Here is a 19,481-nt window from a genome sequence, read left to right on the forward strand (position 1 = left end):
TCATTCCCTGAAAATAATCCCATACCAAGCATTGACGCAGTGACAGCAACCAATCACAAAACCAAAAAACATTTCATAGGAGTTGTTCCATTTTTTCGACCATATACAAAGATTGGCAACAAAAATTGACTTGTGCAATAAGAATGGTAGCAAAAGATCTCAAGCTCATCACTCATGTAAACTAACCGAACCCAAAATCCAAGTAAATGATCTAACGTAGCACTGATAATTACAGGCCTCAAATTTCAAACCAACAAAAAATGACACAAACAATGCAAAGCTTTAACTTAGCAAAACAAATTAGCACTTTGGCTTAAAAATTTATGTTACTACTATGAGAATGTAGAATCAGTTGTAGTACGGTACCCTGGTACTTCAACAAGCTAGGAGGTACACAAGGAAATGAGGACATTAGGCTACTGTAGTTAGGTAGTGACTCAGTGGTTCTCAAACAGTGGTACGCGGAAGTCTTCCCAGTGGTAGCCTATGCGAGAAACTCACATAAGTTAACAATAAATAGTTGAAATAAAATAATAGCATTTGCACAAACTTTTAGATAATATTTTGTATCAAAATTAATTTTATTCGAAGGGTATCCACACATTTAAGATGCAACACGTAAGCCAGTGGTTCTCAAACTTTTTCGTTACAATGCTTTTAAAAAAATTTCTTTGACTTGCGACGATTCTAGCAAAAAGAATTTTGACTGTGTATGTATAGTGTACTACCGGTATATAGTGTAAATATAGCCTCAGTACCGTTGCCAGATAAGAAATTCTGCCCTAATTTGAGAAAAGTTTAAACCTGTTAAAAACAAAAACTTGTAGAATTTGGAATTTTTTTTTAGTCCTGGGCAAAGATCAAAACCCTAACCTTATTCCTAACTCTAACCTTTACCTTAACCCTTCTTAACTTTAATCTAACTCTGGCAACACCTGATTGTAGCCATGGCAAAAAGTGGGTAAAAATAGCCACTTTAAAGAATTTTAGACATTTTCGTTTATTTACTTGTGTTTCCAGCTTTTATTTTTCTCATGGCAAAGTGAATTTGAATTGCGCTATGAAATAGTCCAGTTTTAATCTGTTTTTGCCACACACCCTCGACATGAGGATTAATTCATGGCTTGTATAATTAAAATTGGTTGATGATGATGATAATGACCCGCTACCGAGGGTGGCCGGATTCACCTCCAAGTGCCGCAAATCGCTTTACACCCTGCCTCCACATCAATCTGCTTTAAGCTATGTAACTGTTAAACCATAATTGATTGCTACAGTTTTGTAATAATGAGTTCTCATGCACATGTTAGGCCTTGGAAGATAATAATATCTATAAGCATTTTATTACCGCAGTTGAGTTTAGATGCAAAGCGAATATATTGTGTAACGCCTTAAAAATTGAAACCTTGCACCACTGCGTCACGAATTACAGTTTGAGAACCTCTGACCTACCGGTAGATTGTGTCAACATAAACGCCAAAAATGTTCAGTTTTCAATGTTCTTTACTGATGGTGGCAGTAGGAGTGCAGTCTATTTTTTGGTCTTTTACTTATGCGACAGCGAAACAGCTTAATTAACCTATATTTAGTCTAAAAGCTTTCTTGCCCTTTAACAGTATGCGAATTAAAGAAGTTTTAGAGAAACTAGTGTCCGTCCCATTAGCTCAGTAGTTACACACCTGACTCAAGATCATGCGGCGCTGGTTCGGCAATTGGGTGTGCGCTTGAGCAACGCAATTTAGGACGGTTCTCCATTCAGCGGCAGCTGGATGGAATAATTCCCTTCGCAACAACATTTCAACAATCGAAAACTTCACTCTGTCAATCTCGGTAACCTACCCTGCATTAAAAGCCTCAACAATTATACAAAACTACCAGGAATAAACTATTAAGATTTCGTCACTCCGAGGATAAAGATTGCAAACCAACCAATTAATCAGTGAATCTGCTGACCAGGGTTGCCAGATTTTGTGGAGCAATATATACCAAATAGTAAAAAAAAATATACCAAATATATACCAAACCGAAAAAATTATACCAAGTTTATACCAAACAGATCTGAAAAACCAAAGTTTACACAAAAATTACGTTTTGAACACATCAACTAGCTGAATAATGTTTAATTTTTAACTTGGGAAAAGAACATTTCAGTTTAGGCTAATTTTCATATATATGACCCGAAGATGAATTGATTACCACAGCAATTTCGCATGATATTTAATCAAGTTTCAGAAAAAAAAAATGTTACTGGAGCGTTGGTTCCTGTAATACAGACGAGACTACGCCCACTTGGCTAACGCATTAATAAAACGCACCATGCAACCATCAAGAACCCAACAAAATATACTTTACTCCGAATAGCACCAAAATGACCGCATGCCACACCTAAATTTCCCGACGCCACAAAGGGCACACCTATCTGGCACTGGCAGGCACCTAATTGTTTGCGCCTAATACAGTAGACATGCTCCGAAAATTTAGGAAATTTTGCACTTAACCGAAGTATCAGGATCAACGTCAGAGTAATTAGGAATTAGGATCTGCTACTATTCGGTGAGTCCGATTCGGTGAGTCTGATTCGGTGAGTTCCTAACCTCTAACCCTAACCCCAAACCCCTAACCCTAAAACGGCAATGATAATTAGGCTACAGTACCCGATAATTAAAAAAAAAATTGAAAAAATCCCCCGTTAAGGGATCGGACTCACCGAATCGGACTCACCGAAACGGGCCATTCCGTAGGAATTAAGTAATTATGATTCAATAATTACATACGATATAACACAATAAGGGAATTAGTAAGCAGGCCCGGATTTAAGTGGGGGCAGAGGGTGCAGGTGCCCCGGGCCCTCCGCCTTTTGGAGGCCCCCCTACGTGGACAAAATGTGATTTTGTGCTATTATGACTTTTTTCTTTCAGCCTTTGAAGTTTCTGCAAAATGCTGTGGTGCATTGCTGGATAAATGCTACTGTAGACATAGGGGTGGTTTTTCGCACCGTAGGCGCGAAATTTTTTTTTGCAGAAATCCCCCGATCTAGGGACAGTGGAATATCGGGACAACTCACTTTACTGATTTTTCTTGAAAAATGGACAGTTGGAGGGTTACTAAAAGTTCAAAAATTAGCAGTTCCGCTAATTTTTGAACTTTTTAGAACTAACTGCACAAATTTTTCTTTGATTTTAGGTAAATTCATTCTCATCAAATGAATTGCTACATTTGGTTAAAATTTTGGGTGCTACAGTATAAAATCTGCAAAACCTTACTGCAGCAGTGTGAGGCTACTACCGTTATCGGTGTTGCGTGAATTCTACCACTGCATTATCATGACTTGAATATTACTGTATTAAACAAAAATGATATCACATATTTCCTACATATATTTTGGCGATACATAGGCTACTTTGTACACACGTGGGCAGGTCATAGGCTATAAACTGCACCTGAGTATGCGACATATGGCAGTAGCCAGTAGACCTCAAGCTGTAGTTGCATCAAATTTTGTCGTAACATTGTGACCCTCCAGTTGTCCACCTTAATTATGAGTGAGCAATCCCCTACTTCTACCATCCCTACCCCGATCTAAAAGTGCCCCGGGCCCCATCAGCTAAATCCGGCCCTGTTAGTAAGCATGAAACAAGTTTTAGCCACACATTAACTACACTCTTCAACATTTTGAAACCAAAATTTACATTCTATTATAACAGCACAGTCAAAATCTTAAGTCAACAACACTTGCAATGTTGCTCACTGAGAAGCATTCTTTAACACCTTGAGACAACAATATACCTTATAAAACATTACCTTTAACCAAGTGTAAGTTAACCTGTAAGTGCAAGTTAGCTCGTGTTTATATTCTCAATGCTGATTGGCGATTGCTGTTGATGATTGATTGATTGATGGTCATTAGGCTAAATCTCAAATGGTACATCCATTTTAGTGTTTCAACTTAGCTTTTTTAAAGAAGAAACAAGTTTTTATTGGTTGACATACTCCAAATTTGTACTATAAAATCACCTACCAAATGCTACAAAATATACCAAATATATACCAATATACCAAACGAAAATTTCAACTACCAAACATAAAAAAAATATACCAGATTTGTGAAATTTGGTATATAAATATACCAGATGGCAACTCTGCTGCTGACGCAAGAAACAAGTTCCTGGTGTAGTCAAGCACAAATCTGCAGAGCTGCCATCTGCCAAGTGTTTTTGCAAGTACTGTAGTACGGTACTTCAAGAGCAAAAGTGATCAGATAAACCAACTTCAAATCAAATTGCAATTTTAATCCAAAATCATCATAAAATTTTGTCAGAGATGCTTGTGACAAGCAAATTATTAAAAAGTTTTTATGTAAATCAAGTATAGATTTAAAGCATGCTTAATAAAATACTCGCCTGAAAAATGTTTCACGAAACGGCCCGAAAGCCACTGGCTATAATAAATTCATCAAGCACTATTTTTATCTTTAAATATGTGATGTTTTATGTGTGTGTGTGCACGAGTATTCTGGAAAAAAGAAACTTTTCAATTCGCACGCTCTCTTTTGTTCAATAAAGTGCTTTTCGAAAATGATCTGTAGTATCACAAAATTATAATGGCTGTAACTGTTTATTCTATGATTAAAAAAAAACAAAAAACAAGTGGTGCAACAAAACGTAGGTTAGGTTGCATGGCATTTTCAAAAAAGTAGAGTAACGAAACGCAAAGAATTTGAATTTTTTTCAACATACTACCGTACTTGTTTTATTTTCTGAGCGTTTTTTAGAAGAAAAAAAAACATTGTAAATTCACCGATAAAACACATTTATTTGGTAACACTGGATTGCAAAATTCTTCAATTGTTCCAAAGTCATCATAAAATTTGTTATGTAAGCCAGTGTCATTACATTTCGTATCATTACAAAGTTTGAGCCCAAAATAACAATTTATGACGATTTAAATACACATATCACTCTTCCACTGACATTAAGCAACAAAATTTAATTTCAATTAAAATTGAGTACCGGTAACAAGGCTTATAGTAGGAGACAGTCAGTAACAAGACCTAATGATACGAGACAGTCAACCGCTGTCCGCTTCAAGTGGACAGTTTGCTGGTTGGGTCACAAAAACAGAATAGTTAAATCTTGCTTTTTTCATCTTAGAAATATTGGTTCCATCAGACAGTTTATAAATGTTGATGCTCGTAAAACATCTCTCTTTTGCGTCCAAATAACATTCCACATTGTACTATTTTGCGTCTTCAAAGAGTTCAGAATGCTGCCGCTCGGCTAATTACTTTAACACGTAAACGTGAGCATATCACTCCTATACTAAAATCCCTGCATTGGCTTCCAGTATTGTATCGTATTCTCTTCAAAGTATGTCTATTAATTTATAAAGTTTTCCATGGTTTTGCTCCGAACTATCTGGACACTTTGCTTGTTCATTATAAACCTGCCAGAACTTTGCGTTCTCAACATCAACTGCTCTTGTGCAACCCTTCATGTAAGACACAATATGGAAATCGCACCTTCCCAGTTGTTGCTGCCAGTTGCTGGAATTGTTTGCCTATTTGTGTAAAAGAGGCTGAAAATTTAATTGAATTCAAAGCTCGCTTGAAAACGTTCTATTTCAATGAACATTATGACTGAAAGTACCGTATTAATTATCACCATTGTCATGTACAGCGCCCAGGAGCATAGTTTGACTGTGGATGTGGCGCTATATAAATACTCTTATTATTATTATTATCAGTCGTCGTCTATTCTATTATTATTATCAGTCGTAAACGCAGTCAATTTGCATGAAGTAGAATTGACTTAAATTAACTTTTATGACATCTTTTATTCTCTTTATGACGATACAGTACCCTGCACATCTTGCTGCAACTTTCAATTATTTATATTGTTTGTCATACTAAATGCCTAATTCTATCAGTCGTTACTCGTTAGTTAATTTTATCGACAGTAGCCTGCGCGTAATTGTAATGTAGAAAAGTCAGTTGAAGTTTTTTGCTGTTTTCAGTCAAACTACATGTAGATAGGGCATTTTTTATTCATAAAAACAGACTACAGTTTAGCCTGCACATAAAAATGTAAAGGCGGCAGCTATTTTTTATTTCACCCAATAGTCAGGAGTTTTTCATTCGAAGTCAGTTGGCATTACAAATAGACAGCAAGGTAAAGTTTTGTTTCTAGTTTGTGATCGTATGTTTGTTTAAGTTGTATGTGGGAGATTTGTTTTATGACAAGCACATTTCTTCGGATGTCAAATTGCAACTACAGTATTTTAAGGGCCATAATACATAGGCTACAATTTTTTATCTTTGTCAAGTTCCATCAGGAGCAACGTTTTTGCACCTTGCATTGTTTTCTTGCAGTGACTTCAGGTCTGGCCTCTGGCGTAAGTTGGCGTAACTTCCAGACCGCACATACGCTGATTGGAAATTGCAGTAATTTTTGGATCACTATAATAGCCTACAATACATTCTTCTTCCATTTCAACGGCTGACGATCGTTGAAAGCTCATAGCTTACATTTGAAAGTAAACAAGTGGATACAGAGACAGAGAATCATCGACTGATTGATTGAATCTTTATTCTGGGACTGGGAAAGCTTCTTGCAGAGCTTAATACTGGCAGTTTCGAATACTTGTGGAGGCTTTGAATCACTGACACAGGCCCGGTCGCCGAGATTGACAGTGAAGTTTCCGATTGTTGAAGTGTTGTTGCCAGAGAATTATTCCATCCATTAGATGCCGCTGAATGGAGAGCAGTTCTTGGAATGCGTTGCTCAAGCTCACACCCCGAGGGCCGAGAGTCGAACCAGCCCCGCTTGATCTTGAAGCATCTTCGTTCCAGAATTCACGCGCTAACCAAGTGAGCTATCGAGGCGGACAAAGTAGCGAGATCGTCTGAGCAACGATCGAAAACGACGTCGATCAGTTCGACACCAAAACTTCTTTATTTATGGGCTACGTTTTTTTTTTTATAATAGCCTACTTAGCCTACAATTATTTTACACATTTATTAAACAACCCATAATCAGTGGCGCTGATGCAAATTCAAATTAGGTTATTTGATATCAGCTGTCGCTATTCTCGGTAGGTCTACCATACCTAATTCTAAGGGTCAGTGATAACCAATTTGTGCAGTGATAAATCGCAAAATGTGCAGTGGTAAAGCAAGTGGTTTTTGAAGACAACGCATACAAAATATAAACCCGTAATCTTTTAAGCAGTGTTTATTTTTTCTCTTCAATCCAATCAGTGTAAATAAATTTTGTTTCTAGTTTTCTGATCTGTGAAGTGTTCCACCTTGCAGCAGATATTGCTACATTTGGATCTAGAACTGCCATTTGTGAGTGTGGATTCTCAGTGTTAACAAGGGTTGACGCTCCCACTAGACGGAGCATGTTCCAACCAAGCAGTGATGTACGCGCATCATACAAAAAGTATTGACGCCGTCAGCGTAAACGCAAACGTTCGAAAAACCATACGCCGTATGCGTCAACGTAATTTGTAAAAAAAGTTGGCGGCCTCATACACTAGCGCATACACTAGCGTAAACTCAATTTGTTTGCTAGGTGCCAAACATTCACACGGTATAAACCACTCGAAACAAACAAGTTTTATTTTGAATTTCCACGAAGAAACACAAGCATTTGAAAGTGTTCATCTGACATTTTGCTGCGTTTTGGTTTCAATATGTCTTTGCCCATTGAAAACATTCTTTCAACTGCAGCGCTGGAAGGTATTGGCGTGTTGTAGCGAAAAAAAGACATTAAAAAGTATGCGTTGACGCTATGCGCTAAAAAACCGCGAAAACTTTACGGCGTAGCCTCAAGCGACAACTATCCAAAAAAATGTGGCCGTAAGCGTTAGCGTAAACAAAAAGTCTACGCCGCAAGTGTGCGGAGTAGAATTTGCGGCGTATACGTACATCTCTGCAACCAAGACAGGCAAACTTGGTGCTTATGGCCTTTGAACATTCTGTATCGAAATCTATCGATTTAGACTTGTTTGTGAGACGGTTTGCATCCAAACATCCGCGACTGCAAGTGCAATAGACTAGCTCACGGGTGTATAGGCGGAATGTAATCATATATATCGTTTATCAAAATCCTCGAAACTAGCTTCTTCGAGCCAGTTAAAGTTTTTGCTCATAACAAGTACCGCTATTTATACAACAAGTCAACAATTGCTGTGTTATGTTGGGCATTGTAATATGGTTGCCGTGATTTAGGCTAACTAGCGGATAAAATAAGAGACCAGTGTTGGTCTTAACACTAATCTGATATATTGCAATTTTTGTGGATACCAGTATTTAAGAGGTTAAAATGCCAAAATCATTAAACATTTTTCGGCCCCCTCCCTAAAAAAAAGTTGGCCCCCCTTGCTCTGCGGTCTGGCTACGGCCCTGTCTCTGGAAAAAAATGGCATGCAGACCGCGTAACTTACATAATAATTTTCAAACCATTAACTGTTTGGGTTTGGTGCTCTAGCTTCCATCGGTTTTAGTTTGGTTTGATTTTTGAATCCTTATCCTCGGACTGACAAAGTCTTGGTAGATTATTCCTGGTAGTTTCGCATATGTTATTTGTAGGCCTACTAGAGGCTCTTAACGCAGAGCCGGTTACCAAGATTTGCAGAGTAAAGTTTTCTGATTGTTGAAGTGTTGTTTTATTCATCAAATCACCGCACGTAGGTTGTACTTCACACAAGGGTTGCGAAATCGTATCGAAAACTCTTTTGACTCAACAATCTTTTAAGAAACGATTCCGATTTTGACTCCAAAACAATGCAAAGGATGCTGCAAGCAATATGCTGAGATCACAGGCAAACGAGTTATTCCATTGCGGCGTTTTATTCTTGTTCCAGGGCCCCATAGAAAGATTCCCACCGCAAGGCATTCACGGCTCTAGCAAAAATGCAACCACAAATGCAAAATTATGAACACTATACCAACAGCTGTAATTTGCATTGCATTGTTTTTAGTTTTCATTTCCTCTGCTTGTTTGTTTATATGTGGCGTTATTGAAACAAAATAAATTTACTTGACTTGAATACTTAGGCCTATTTGCCTGTAACAAATTAGATTAGTTTTTACTTACCTTTGTGACTCAGGTAACTTAATTAATATATCATAGTTTTGAAGCTGTTTGGAAAGCCCGCAGTTTAGCCAACTCATACAGGCTAACTTGTATCGATATCTTGTTTGTTTCAAAACTATAAAAATTATGTTTAACCATTTTACTTTTTGAAAAAATGTAAAAAAATCCTTTTTTTAAAAAAACATTTGTTTTATAAAAACACGTTTAAAAAAAAGACTCACATAACTAAGCAGAACAGAATACAGAGAAAATGACTGAATCGTATTAAAATCGACAGTGACAGGAAGTAACTGTGATATACGCTTGTTACGTAGCATGTCTGTATGCTCACGCATCTTGCATACGCAGCAGGCACTGCTACTCAAATAGCAACGCTAAATGGGGTTTTGCGTCTCACTAGACTTGTCATTGTCCACTCTATAAAGCTCGAGGCGATGATTATTGTTCAGAACTGATATTAATTGGATAAAGAACGTCTTGTATTGTGGCAAGCATTTCTTTCGTTTCAGAACAGGAGCAATTAATACCTTTTGTAATTTTGTCAGCATAGTAAGTTAAGTCCCAACTTCCTTTGATATGATTCACGTTGACGACGATGATTATGCCGAATTTGTTGTGTGCAAAGCCGATGACCTGAAAGATGAAGAAGGAGAAATGAAACAAGTTGATTTGGGTGGAATCGGAAAGTGTCTTTTAGTCAGGTAAATTTTGAGTTATCATTGTCAAAGTAGCCTAACAGCAGTATGATGACATAGTTTTGGCTTTATGTTTTTGCTCATGTCAACAAGATAATTTGATTTTTATGCTGATCAAGTGTAAATCACAGGCACAAAGATGCAACAATAACCGCTATTGGCTATAAATGTACCCATTACGGTGCACCGTTGGTAAATGGAGTTTTGGCTAACGGTCGAGTACGATGCCCGTGGCACGGGGCTTGTTTCAATGCAAGGACTGGAGACATAGAAGACTTTCCTGGGTTGGACAGTTTGCAGAGTTTTAAGGTAGTTTTGTCTAATCGTCTCACCGACTATTGTAGTAAATAGACATTCACATGACCACTGGTAAAAGTAGGCTACTACTTATATTTCATTTGCTGTCTCCTTGTGTATTATTGTGTTACTTATTTTTTGTTGTAAAAGTGGCCTGGCAAAATAAATAGAGAAATTTTATGTTGAAGGATGGAAAATTTCCATTTCAGTGAATGAAGTGTGACCTAATCCGACAGCCAGATGGCGTTTTATAAATGATCGACAACAAATTACAACACTGTAGTTGTATAACTTTGCAAAGTAATTTGTTGCGTTACGCCATAAATGGATCATTAACAACATTAACAATTGGATAATATAACATTCCAAAAGGACGGATATTGCTTCATTTGTCCGCCGAGCTTCGCTCACCAGTTATGGAAAAAACATTGAAATTAACTTCTACACTTCGGATCAGTCCTTAGTGCATAAAATATTGCCTCCCCAGGTTTAATCAAGATAAGCAACGAAGCCACCAAAACTTAGGCGCGAGAATAGTCAACCACTTTACTGTTCACAACTTTGTGTTTGGACTTTGTGTCAAAAAGCGTTAGACCGATCACACGTATCAAGATTTGAATTGGCACGACGTTATGCTTTAAGTGGCAATTTATGCCAAATCCATAAATAATTAATAATGGAAGATTCAAACGCCACATTTTGTTATGAAATAAACTATTAACGTAGGCTATTTTTATATATACAGTATATAAATAAGGATGTCCTAAGCCGGTGGTGGTCAATTGAAAAAGTTAAGTTCTTTTCACGCTTGAGACCTACAAAATAAGAAATTACACGAATTAATTCTTTTCAATCGGACTACGCTGCGTGGCCATGAGATGAGCGCGAACACGCTGACACTCGTCTATCTTGTCAAGGCACGTAATTGCATGGCTAGAAGTAGAAGATGACACTTAGCTTTGCCTTCGTTGCCTTTTCGGTCGCTCAAGGCAAGTTTTTACAACCGAATGTACTCATTGGTGAAGGGAAAATTTTGTAACACATTCATGCAAGAAACGGCCAAGTTGTCAAAAACAGTGATCGCAAAATATCTTAACCAGATTGATCTGAAATACGTCGCAATTTTTTGAAAGTGAATTCTTCACTATTTTGTTATCTCAAAAGACAAAAGATTAATTGGAATATTTAAACTATGAATAGCCTATAGAACATGATATTTTTTGTTTTTGCAGATTTCAGAATTTTAAGCATAAACATAATGCATTTCCAGTTTCCAGCAGCAAAAGTTGCCATTATTACACTGTTTTAACGTGGTTAGACGTTTAAACGATGTGAAAATAGAAACTTTTGCCCATAGGTTATTTCATCAAAGGTGGAGATGGTAATGCTGGCCTGTAAGTAACGATAGTACGATACGATGTAAAACGACAATCTAGCTTTGGTAGAGAGATAATTCTTGAATATCATTATAGACAGATAACAATAATTGATAGCAACTTCATCTGTCTGTGGTAAAATGATAAGTTCTTTTGTTATTGTATACAGTTCTGAATTTGCATTCTCTCGCCTTTGCAGGTTAGACTGAAAGGCAATGACGTAATTGTTGGAGCAAGACGTCGCCAGTTCAATGACAACAAGCGCAATGACTTGCTTGCAAAAACGTGCAGTACTTCAACAATTCCCTCTCTTACAAGTAAGGAGAAACGAACTTTTTGTCCTGTCATACTCTTAGTAAACAGTTTCTAACTATTATTATCTGAAAATGAGACGTGAGGCAAAAGGGGCGCGATAAATGTTAAGTCATTCTTCAGCACAGACCGCAGACATTATCATTTAATATGAATGCAATTCAAACGTATTTTTGAAACAAAATTGCCTGTTAATTTTGCACGAACTTATCGCCATTGCTACTTTGGTATGCGATCTTATTTGCTAACTCGTCTATCTATCTGACAAACAATAAGAGAAATGTGCTTGTGAGAAATGATGCGTTTTTTGCATTGGTAGCTTATAAACTCTGCAATGTGGTTTTAGAAACGAATATTTTTTTAAATAATTAATACACCAACGAACAAAAAACTGGTTACAGAAATATAAATGCTGAAAAGTTTTGGTGTTCATCAGGACAATTATCGTTTCTAGCACTAGTTGCAAGTTGCAACGTTCATCTGATGAAAGTGAAAGCAACAACAAACAGGTAGCAAGATGCGCATTATTATGGTACGCGAAGCGTCAGTGAAGCAATAAATCAACCGGTTTGTAGTTGCTTTTACTTTCACTTTCATCAGATGAACATTGCAACTAGTACAGAAACATAACTATGTTTTTTTGCAGTAAAGTGAAATTAATGTAATCACTGACTTGCTGCAAATGAAAGGTTGTCTAATAGCCTACGTATCAGTTTTGCGTTACAAATATAGTTCTTACAGTGCAAAAAGCATTTGTTTTGAGACAGGTTGTGGTGTGGAATAGTCTCTTACAAAACGGTGATATGATTTAAAGTAGCAGCTAGTTTTTTTTACCACTAAAGTCCCTGTCGAATAAATTAGATAAAAAGAAGGAGACCCTAACCCAAGCAGTCTTACATTTTTTCATAAACAGGCACATCTAAGCATAATCACGACGTGGTTATCATAGGAGGCGGACCATCTTCATTAACCTGTGCCGAGACTCTTCGGAAGGAAGGGTTTAAGGGCAGAATAGTGATTATAAGCAAAGAAATACACCCTCCCTATGATCGGCCGAAACTTAGCAAAGTTTTGGACGTAGAACCGGAAAAGGCATATTTAAGAACCGAGAGTGCGACCTATTTCAGGAAAATTGCAGTGGAATTGTATAACAATGCTGTAAGTTTTTTGTTCCAAGTTTTCTGGAATGTGTATAGTACCGTTAGCGTAGTTGTGAGAGGGTGGCGATGACGATCGAAAACATTTGTTTTGCTTTTGCCAAAGTAACGTTTTCAGAAACTTGTACAAAAGTAAAAATGCACCTGATTATATTATTGAAATATCACCGCATTTCTATTTTACGATAATAGTTTGGTTACTGTGGCAATCAAATATAACATTGCAACATAATTCAAGTTTCGTTATGTTTCATTGTTTGAGCACTTTAAAGTACCCTTGCTTGGTTCTTTAGGAACTACTACTAAAATATCGTTTATTTATTTTAGGCCGAAACGGTATACAAACAAATGTTTTTTTAATGGAAAAATGATAATATTTTTACCTAACAGGAAGTTTCATCGGTTGACGTAGTAACAAAAAGCGTACGATTGTGCAAACCTATCCCTGGCCTCACAACTGATGGAGGTCTTGATGTTAAATACAACACTCTGGTCATCGCCACCGGTGGAGTACCTCGCACGCTGAAACCAGCCCCTGGCTGGGATTTGAAGAACGTTTTTGTGCTGAGAACAGTCGGCGATGCCAATGCTATTGCAAAGGCCAGTCAAGGTACAATGTGAATGCATTGCATAGGGTACAAAGCTAAAAAAAAGTGCACCATCTTTTCAATCTCTGAACTGAGTAGCCTATGTTGTAAGACGGAGAGTTATCTTTACATAGGCCTGCAATTTATCTATCGAGTTAAATCAGTAAATTGGTAAATATTTAAAACTAGGAAGTTCAGCAAATTATAAAAAGGGTATATGAGTTCATAGTTTTAATCAGCGCTATTGTATGCAAGGCTTTTTATTTGTTTTTTTCAACTCAGCCATTGTTACTACTACAGTGCTATGTTTAAAAGACTACGTAGGCCTACTGTAAATCGGGAAAGAAGAAAAGGCTGTCAACAAACTACATATCTTAAAATTGCAGGGAAACATGTAGCTATTATTGGTTCTTCGTTTATTGGGATGGAAGTCGCATCGTTTCTCGCATCCAAGGCAATCTCTTCCTCAGTGAGCGTAGTATGCGGAAAAAGATCATCTGTAAGTGAAATCGACAAACCATATTGTTAAAGATACAAGTCATTGGCTAGCAATAGATACGTTTTCAGATTTTGTACAAATTGTAGCCTGATTGGTTAGACTCTTTAGAGGGAACCTCTTTTCACGCAAAAGTTATAAGCTGCTATTTGAGAAAAAATTATCAACGGAAAACAAAAGCTCACTTCCATATTTTGTAACTGACTAGTTGGTTCGAATCTTTCTCCTCGGACTGAGAAAGTTTATGAATATTTATTTCTGGCAGGGTTGTATACATGTAGGGGCTTTGAGAAACACTGGTGTAGCTTGTAAGCCCGGTTACCGAGATTGGCAAAGTGAAGTTTTTCATTATCGAAGTATTGTTTGTAGTTTCATTATCGAAGTATTGTTTGACTAAATGCCCTTGAATAGAGAGCAGTTCTTGGAATGCGTTGCCTAAGGGCTCACTCCGAAAACTGAACCTGCGCTGCTTGATCTTGGGGTTTCTTTGTGCGCAAAGTCAAACGCTTAAACCAACTGAGTGATCAAGCGGACGCTGAGTTATTGATGGTGTTGCACACAGTTACTGGAAACTCGTAGGTCTTCACGAAATTCGTAGATTTTTGTTTTGGAAGGAAAAGAGAGTTTTTTTCACTAGACTGTCAATCTTTGCTATACGAAATAAGATTTCCGTCATAGAGTAGTGAGGCGAGTAGGCTTGTGCTTTAGATGGGCCTATTGCAATGTTGAAGATCGCAAAGACCTGTTATCAAACGTAATTTGTAATTTAATTGATAGTTAGCATTCCTGCAACAGGTTCCATTTGAAAGTTCACTGGGGAAAAAAGTTGGAGAAGTTGTGATGAAATTACATGAAGAAAAGGGTTCCGTGAAGTTTTATCCGAGGACTGGAGTTAAAAGCTTGACTTCCAAAATGCTTGGCAAGTCTGTGTCTCATGTTATTTTATCAGATGACACAAAGATAGAAGCAGATGTCGTGGTTGTGGGCGTAGGTACAAAAAAGTTTCACTTTTCTGTATTGCCGGTTTGTCTTAAGTTAACCTAAACTAGAGTTAATGTGTAGCCTACGTAAGAAAATGTACTAATGTAGGCTATTGCATGCAAAACAAAAATGATTTGGCAGCTCATTATGTATGCTAAGGATTGATGTGGGAATATTTATCCTCGTACTGAGAAAGCTTCTTTGAGAGGTTGATCCTGGCAGCTTCGCATACTTGTAGAAATGTAGAGGCTTTGAATCACTACTGCAGGTCACCGAGATTGACAGTGAAGTTTCCATTTGTTGAAGTGTTGTTGTCTTACTCAAACCCTATTCTAAATCTACTTTAATTAATATGATGAAACCTACTCTTTATTTTTATGTAGGTGTGACTCCAGCCACAGCTTTTTTGCAAACGTCCGAAATTCGTATGACAGATCAAGGATATGTGATCGTTGATGGCCACATGCGAACAAAAGTACCTCACGTCTATGCGATTGGAGACATAGCGATGTTTCCATTACAAGCAAAAGGTAAAGATCACCCTTTTTGTTTCACCAAATCTCCAAGCGCTTTTTTTTCATTTCTCTTTTTAACAAAATGGGTGAATTCAAGCCTACAAGTCAAGTCAAGTCAATTCAATTTATTTTGTTTTAACAGCGCCATATATTAACAAATAATCAGAGTAAAATGTAATTGTCAAAACAATGCATTGTACAACTGTTGGTTAGATTATGGCGCAATCAGGATGGTAGCGAAAGACCATAAGCAGTCATCTAGTCAGCCACCACCCCATCACAGTAAATCTAACTACACATTCATACACACTAGTGTGCAGAGGCAGGCACACTACTTCATTGAATAAAAAGGGTTCGCCATTGAGATTGAAAAACAACTACTGTTGGTTTGAATCTGCATTCTCAGACTGAGTAAGCCGAGGATGAAGATTCAAACCAACGACCAAGAATTGACCAACCACCAATAATTAGTGATTGTGTGCTATAATAGGCTACAGCACTTGCGAAAGTTTTCCTGAAATAACGAAGAAAAACGTGGATACCACCACCGAATTGCAACAATTTTTATGTGAAGCATACAAAAACAGGGCAATTTGATACTAATAACTGTAGAGAACAAAGATTAATAAGTACGATATGATGATATAGGCCTACTGTAAAGGTAAGTTATCCTTTGTATTGAGCACTTAAGGTACGCATGTATATTCATGTAACAGTTGGTTTTTGAGATTTTTTTTAAAGCAATGGAACGGTAAATCTTTTATATCGTGAGAAATTTCACTCCACACTTGCACACACAAGAAATGGAGTGTTTTTTTGCCAAAGTTTGTTTCAAACCTGGGAAGAAAAAATCTGGTTTTAGCCTTATGTCTTGTATCATGTTGATGTATGTCGTCTAATTTAACAAAGTAGCCAGAGAAACATGCTGGCAAAAAATTATTTTCGTACTTGAACATGAACTGTGCATATGCCAGCTTACAAGGCTACCAATCAAGTAGGAAAGTCTTATCTAAATTACTTTGTGTTTTATAGGCGGAAGTTTGACCAATATACAGCATTGGCAAATGGCACACGCACACGGACGCATAGCAGCCCTTGACATAATGAATTCGATTCGCAAGATTAACACGGGACTTTACACGGGATTAGAAGCCTCCGCTGACGGTCAATTCGTGAAATCCGTTCCATTTTTTTGGACAGTCCAGTATGGTATCACCATTCGTTATGCTGGCCATGGAGCCGGGTTTGATGACATTGTTGTTATAGGTAAACTGGAAGAACAAAAGTTCGCAGCGTATTACCTTTGTAACGACGTTGTTATTGCTGTGGCAACCATGAAAGCTGATCCCATTGCAGCAAAGTTTGCTGAAAACTTATATGGTGGCAAAGTTCTAAAACGGAAAGACATACCTGCAGACCTCTAAAAGTCGATATGAAGTGGTAAAAGCCAAACTTTTGTTGCAGTTGCGGTGAAGTAGTCATCATGCACATAAGGATCATAGGAATTTTACAGGATTGATCAAATGACCTTGATTTTCCATGAATGACACGTGCCGACGATTGCAAAATAACTTCGTAGAAATGTTGGCTCTTACAGTTTTTAATTAAGTTTTGTTTTAGCCTCTTGTGCGCAACAAATAACATTAACTTACTTATGTAGCCTAATGGGGTTTATTTCATCCACAAGGATACGCTTAGGTTACTTAACCAACCAAATGTTGTTTACATTTAGCCATTTACCGACTTGTTGCTTTTTTCGTTCTACAACTGATAGGAATCGAGATGTAGCCTAACTTAGAATGTATTTCACTTGCGTAAAAGCAGTTGCCTATCTTATGTTGCTCGCGTTTCTGTTGTCAAGTTGTGGTTAGAGGAGTCGCAAAAACCCGATATCGGCTATAGTGAAACTATTTCATTGATTTCTAGCAATTATTGATCTGGTTGGTTGGTTTTGAATCTTTATCCTCAGACTAACAAAGCCTTGATAGGTTATTCCTGGTAGTTTCGCATACTTTTAGAGGCTTTTGACGCAATGCCGGTTACCGAGATGAAGTGACAGAGTGAAGAGTTCTATTGTTGAAATGTTGTTACCAGGGAATTATTCCATTCATTAGGTGCCTGTAGATAGAGAGCAGTCCTTAGAATGCGTTGCTCAAGCGCACACCCCGAGAATCGAACAAGCGCCGCTTGATCTTGAAGTTTCTTCGTTCATGAAGTCACGCGCTAACCAACTGAGCTATCCGGGCGGACAACAATCTAAAAATTGTAAGGTGTACGTAGGCCTACAAATAAAAGTTGCTAAATGTGAGAATTACTGTGTATCAAATTTTGTGTGATGTTTTGTCTCCTTCAATCAGGATATTAGTCTGTTGCCTCTACTGTAGTCACCGTATTTAGGTTGTTTCTTGAAGTGCCGTTGCCTAAAAACAGGATTGATAAGTGTACTGACTGAAGGTTTTTTCTTCGAGTAGTGTTATTAAACATCCCTGTTTTTTTTTTTTTTCATTTAAACTTAAACTAATTGGGCTACGTGTTAATTACCAAACAGTCTGAACAATTCTCAAAATGTGGAAAATCGCATAATCATAAATTAATTGGGACTAGGGCCGTGTGAGCAACATCTTGCCTCCCTCCCCCCGAAATCCACTTGTGGGCCTCTATGTTTAGTGATGGCTTTTAAACATAGGACAAGAAACTCTCAATTTAGTGAAAAAAATTACATTCATTAGCCTATATCAGAAAAGAGTAAACAACTCTAAGATTTTTTTTTTCGAAAAGAAGTAAATAAGCCGACAGCGTAGTAGCAGATCCAGAAAGAATTTGGAAAAGAACCAGAATTTCAACATAGTAAATTTTTAAAACGAATGGACAATGCAAAACTTAATGTCCGATAAACAAAAGCATGAGAGGGGGTGTGGGAACTTGCCCCGGGAAAATTTCGACTAGTAGGCCTACTGTATAATCTTGTTTTGGTCACTTTTTAGGCATTTCCCTCAATAATGTTTTCATTTTTATCAAGATGCAGACCTTGTATGATAATCATAGTTCGATCTGTAAGTAACCAAATTCATCAAATTTATTAAGCTAATAAGGCCCGGCCAGTAATAAGGCCCACCCCCTGGATCTCCGTTGTTACAAACCTTTTAAACAAAATTGGAAGCTCTGATTGGTGCTATGGTGAATTGAGACTAACTGGTAAAGTTTCATAGCCTAAAGTTGAGAACTTTTTGAGTTACGGAAAGTTGAAGTTTGGGGGGACTGAAATTGAGTGGTTTTATTAATTTAGACATATTTTAGACTGTTCTGCAGTTAACAAACCGCTTTGACTTCCGTTTTTTTGCATTTTATGTGAAAGATATGTAGGCTACATGCTGATGCAGTAAAACCAATAAATTTGAACTTTTTTTCTAATTAAAGCAAGACTGATAACGATGATCAGACTAAGCTAATTTTTGTAATGAGGCCCATGGGCCCCTGGGGTAACGTTGTGCACCCCTGGTTAAGAAAGTGAGGGTTAAAGACTTGAGTGACCTAAAAATTCTTGTTACACCATTAATCCAATTTGTTATTGCAATGGAAATATCATAATTTCAGAATCAAAATACTTTATCATCCCTACCATATCTAAAAACACCATGTCGCTTTTTAAAAAATGGAGCATGGAGCGGGGGAGGGAATAGTTGTCTCTGTGTATTTAATTATTAGATATGTGCCTGTGTTGTTGATTAGAATTTGTTTTGTGTTGTTGTTATAGTGAAAATACACCTTTTCCATCACTTTTGGTGCTAATTCAAACCGGGCCTTATTCACAACACGTGCATCTAATAAGGCCCGCTTGAGATTTTTTTGAATTTTTTAATATTTTACAACCCCTTTTACTTAGAAACTTGTTTTATAGATATGTTGTTTAGATAGACCCAAAGTATCCTCGTTCCAAGTTTCGTTCAAAATTATGCAGTATTTATAA

General features: G+C 37.3%; 1 protein-coding gene across 3 annotated transcripts; it reads left to right on the forward strand.

Annotated features, from left to right (window-relative positions):
• Positions 1 to 5,928: 5,928 nt before the first annotated feature.
• LOC145769324 (apoptosis-inducing factor 3-like) lies at positions 5,929 to 19,149 on the forward strand. Of its 3 annotated transcripts, none has more exons than XM_082580922.1 (10): positions 5,929 to 6,167; positions 9,644 to 9,799; positions 9,925 to 10,102; positions 11,666 to 11,783; positions 12,692 to 12,936; positions 13,326 to 13,545; positions 13,909 to 14,021; positions 14,814 to 15,009; positions 15,383 to 15,529; positions 16,547 to 19,149. In XM_082580922.1, exons 2-10 carry the CDS (start codon positions 9,675 to 9,677, stop codon positions 16,936 to 16,938), a joined length of 1,734 nt encoding a protein of 577 aa, XP_082437048.1. In that variant the 5' UTR covers positions 5,929 to 6,167; positions 9,644 to 9,674; the 3' UTR covers positions 16,939 to 19,149. The 3 variants fall into 3 exon arrangements, with proteins under 3 accessions (XP_082437048.1, XP_082437049.1, XP_082437050.1); XM_082580923.1 differs by having other exon boundaries at positions 9,649 to 9,799; XM_082580924.1 differs by lacking the exon at positions 5,929 to 6,167 and having other exon boundaries at positions 9,612 to 9,799; positions 14,814 to 14,937.
• The last annotated feature ends 332 nt before the right edge of the window (positions 19,150 to 19,481 follow it).

This window comes from Aplidium turbinatum, chromosome 4 (assembly GCF_918807975.1).
Source record: "Aplidium turbinatum chromosome 4, kaAplTurb1.1, whole genome shotgun sequence".
NCBI lineage: Eukaryota > Metazoa > Chordata > Ascidiacea > Aplousobranchia > Polyclinidae > Aplidium > Aplidium turbinatum.

Bases quoted from the DNA above. Each gene is read 5' to 3' on its own strand.
- LOC145769324 (XM_082580922.1), top strand. From the start codon at position 9,675: ATGATTCACGTTGACGACGATGATTATGCCGAATTTGTTGTGTGCAAA. The intron at 10,103-11,665 runs GTAGTTTTGTCT...TCGCCTTTGCAG, and splicing joins ACAGTTTGCAGAGTTTTAAG to GTTAGACTGAAAGGCAATGA. The intron at 12,937-13,325 runs GTAAGTTTTTTG...TTTACCTAACAG, and splicing joins TGGAATTGTATAACAATGCT to GAAGTTTCATCGGTTGACGT.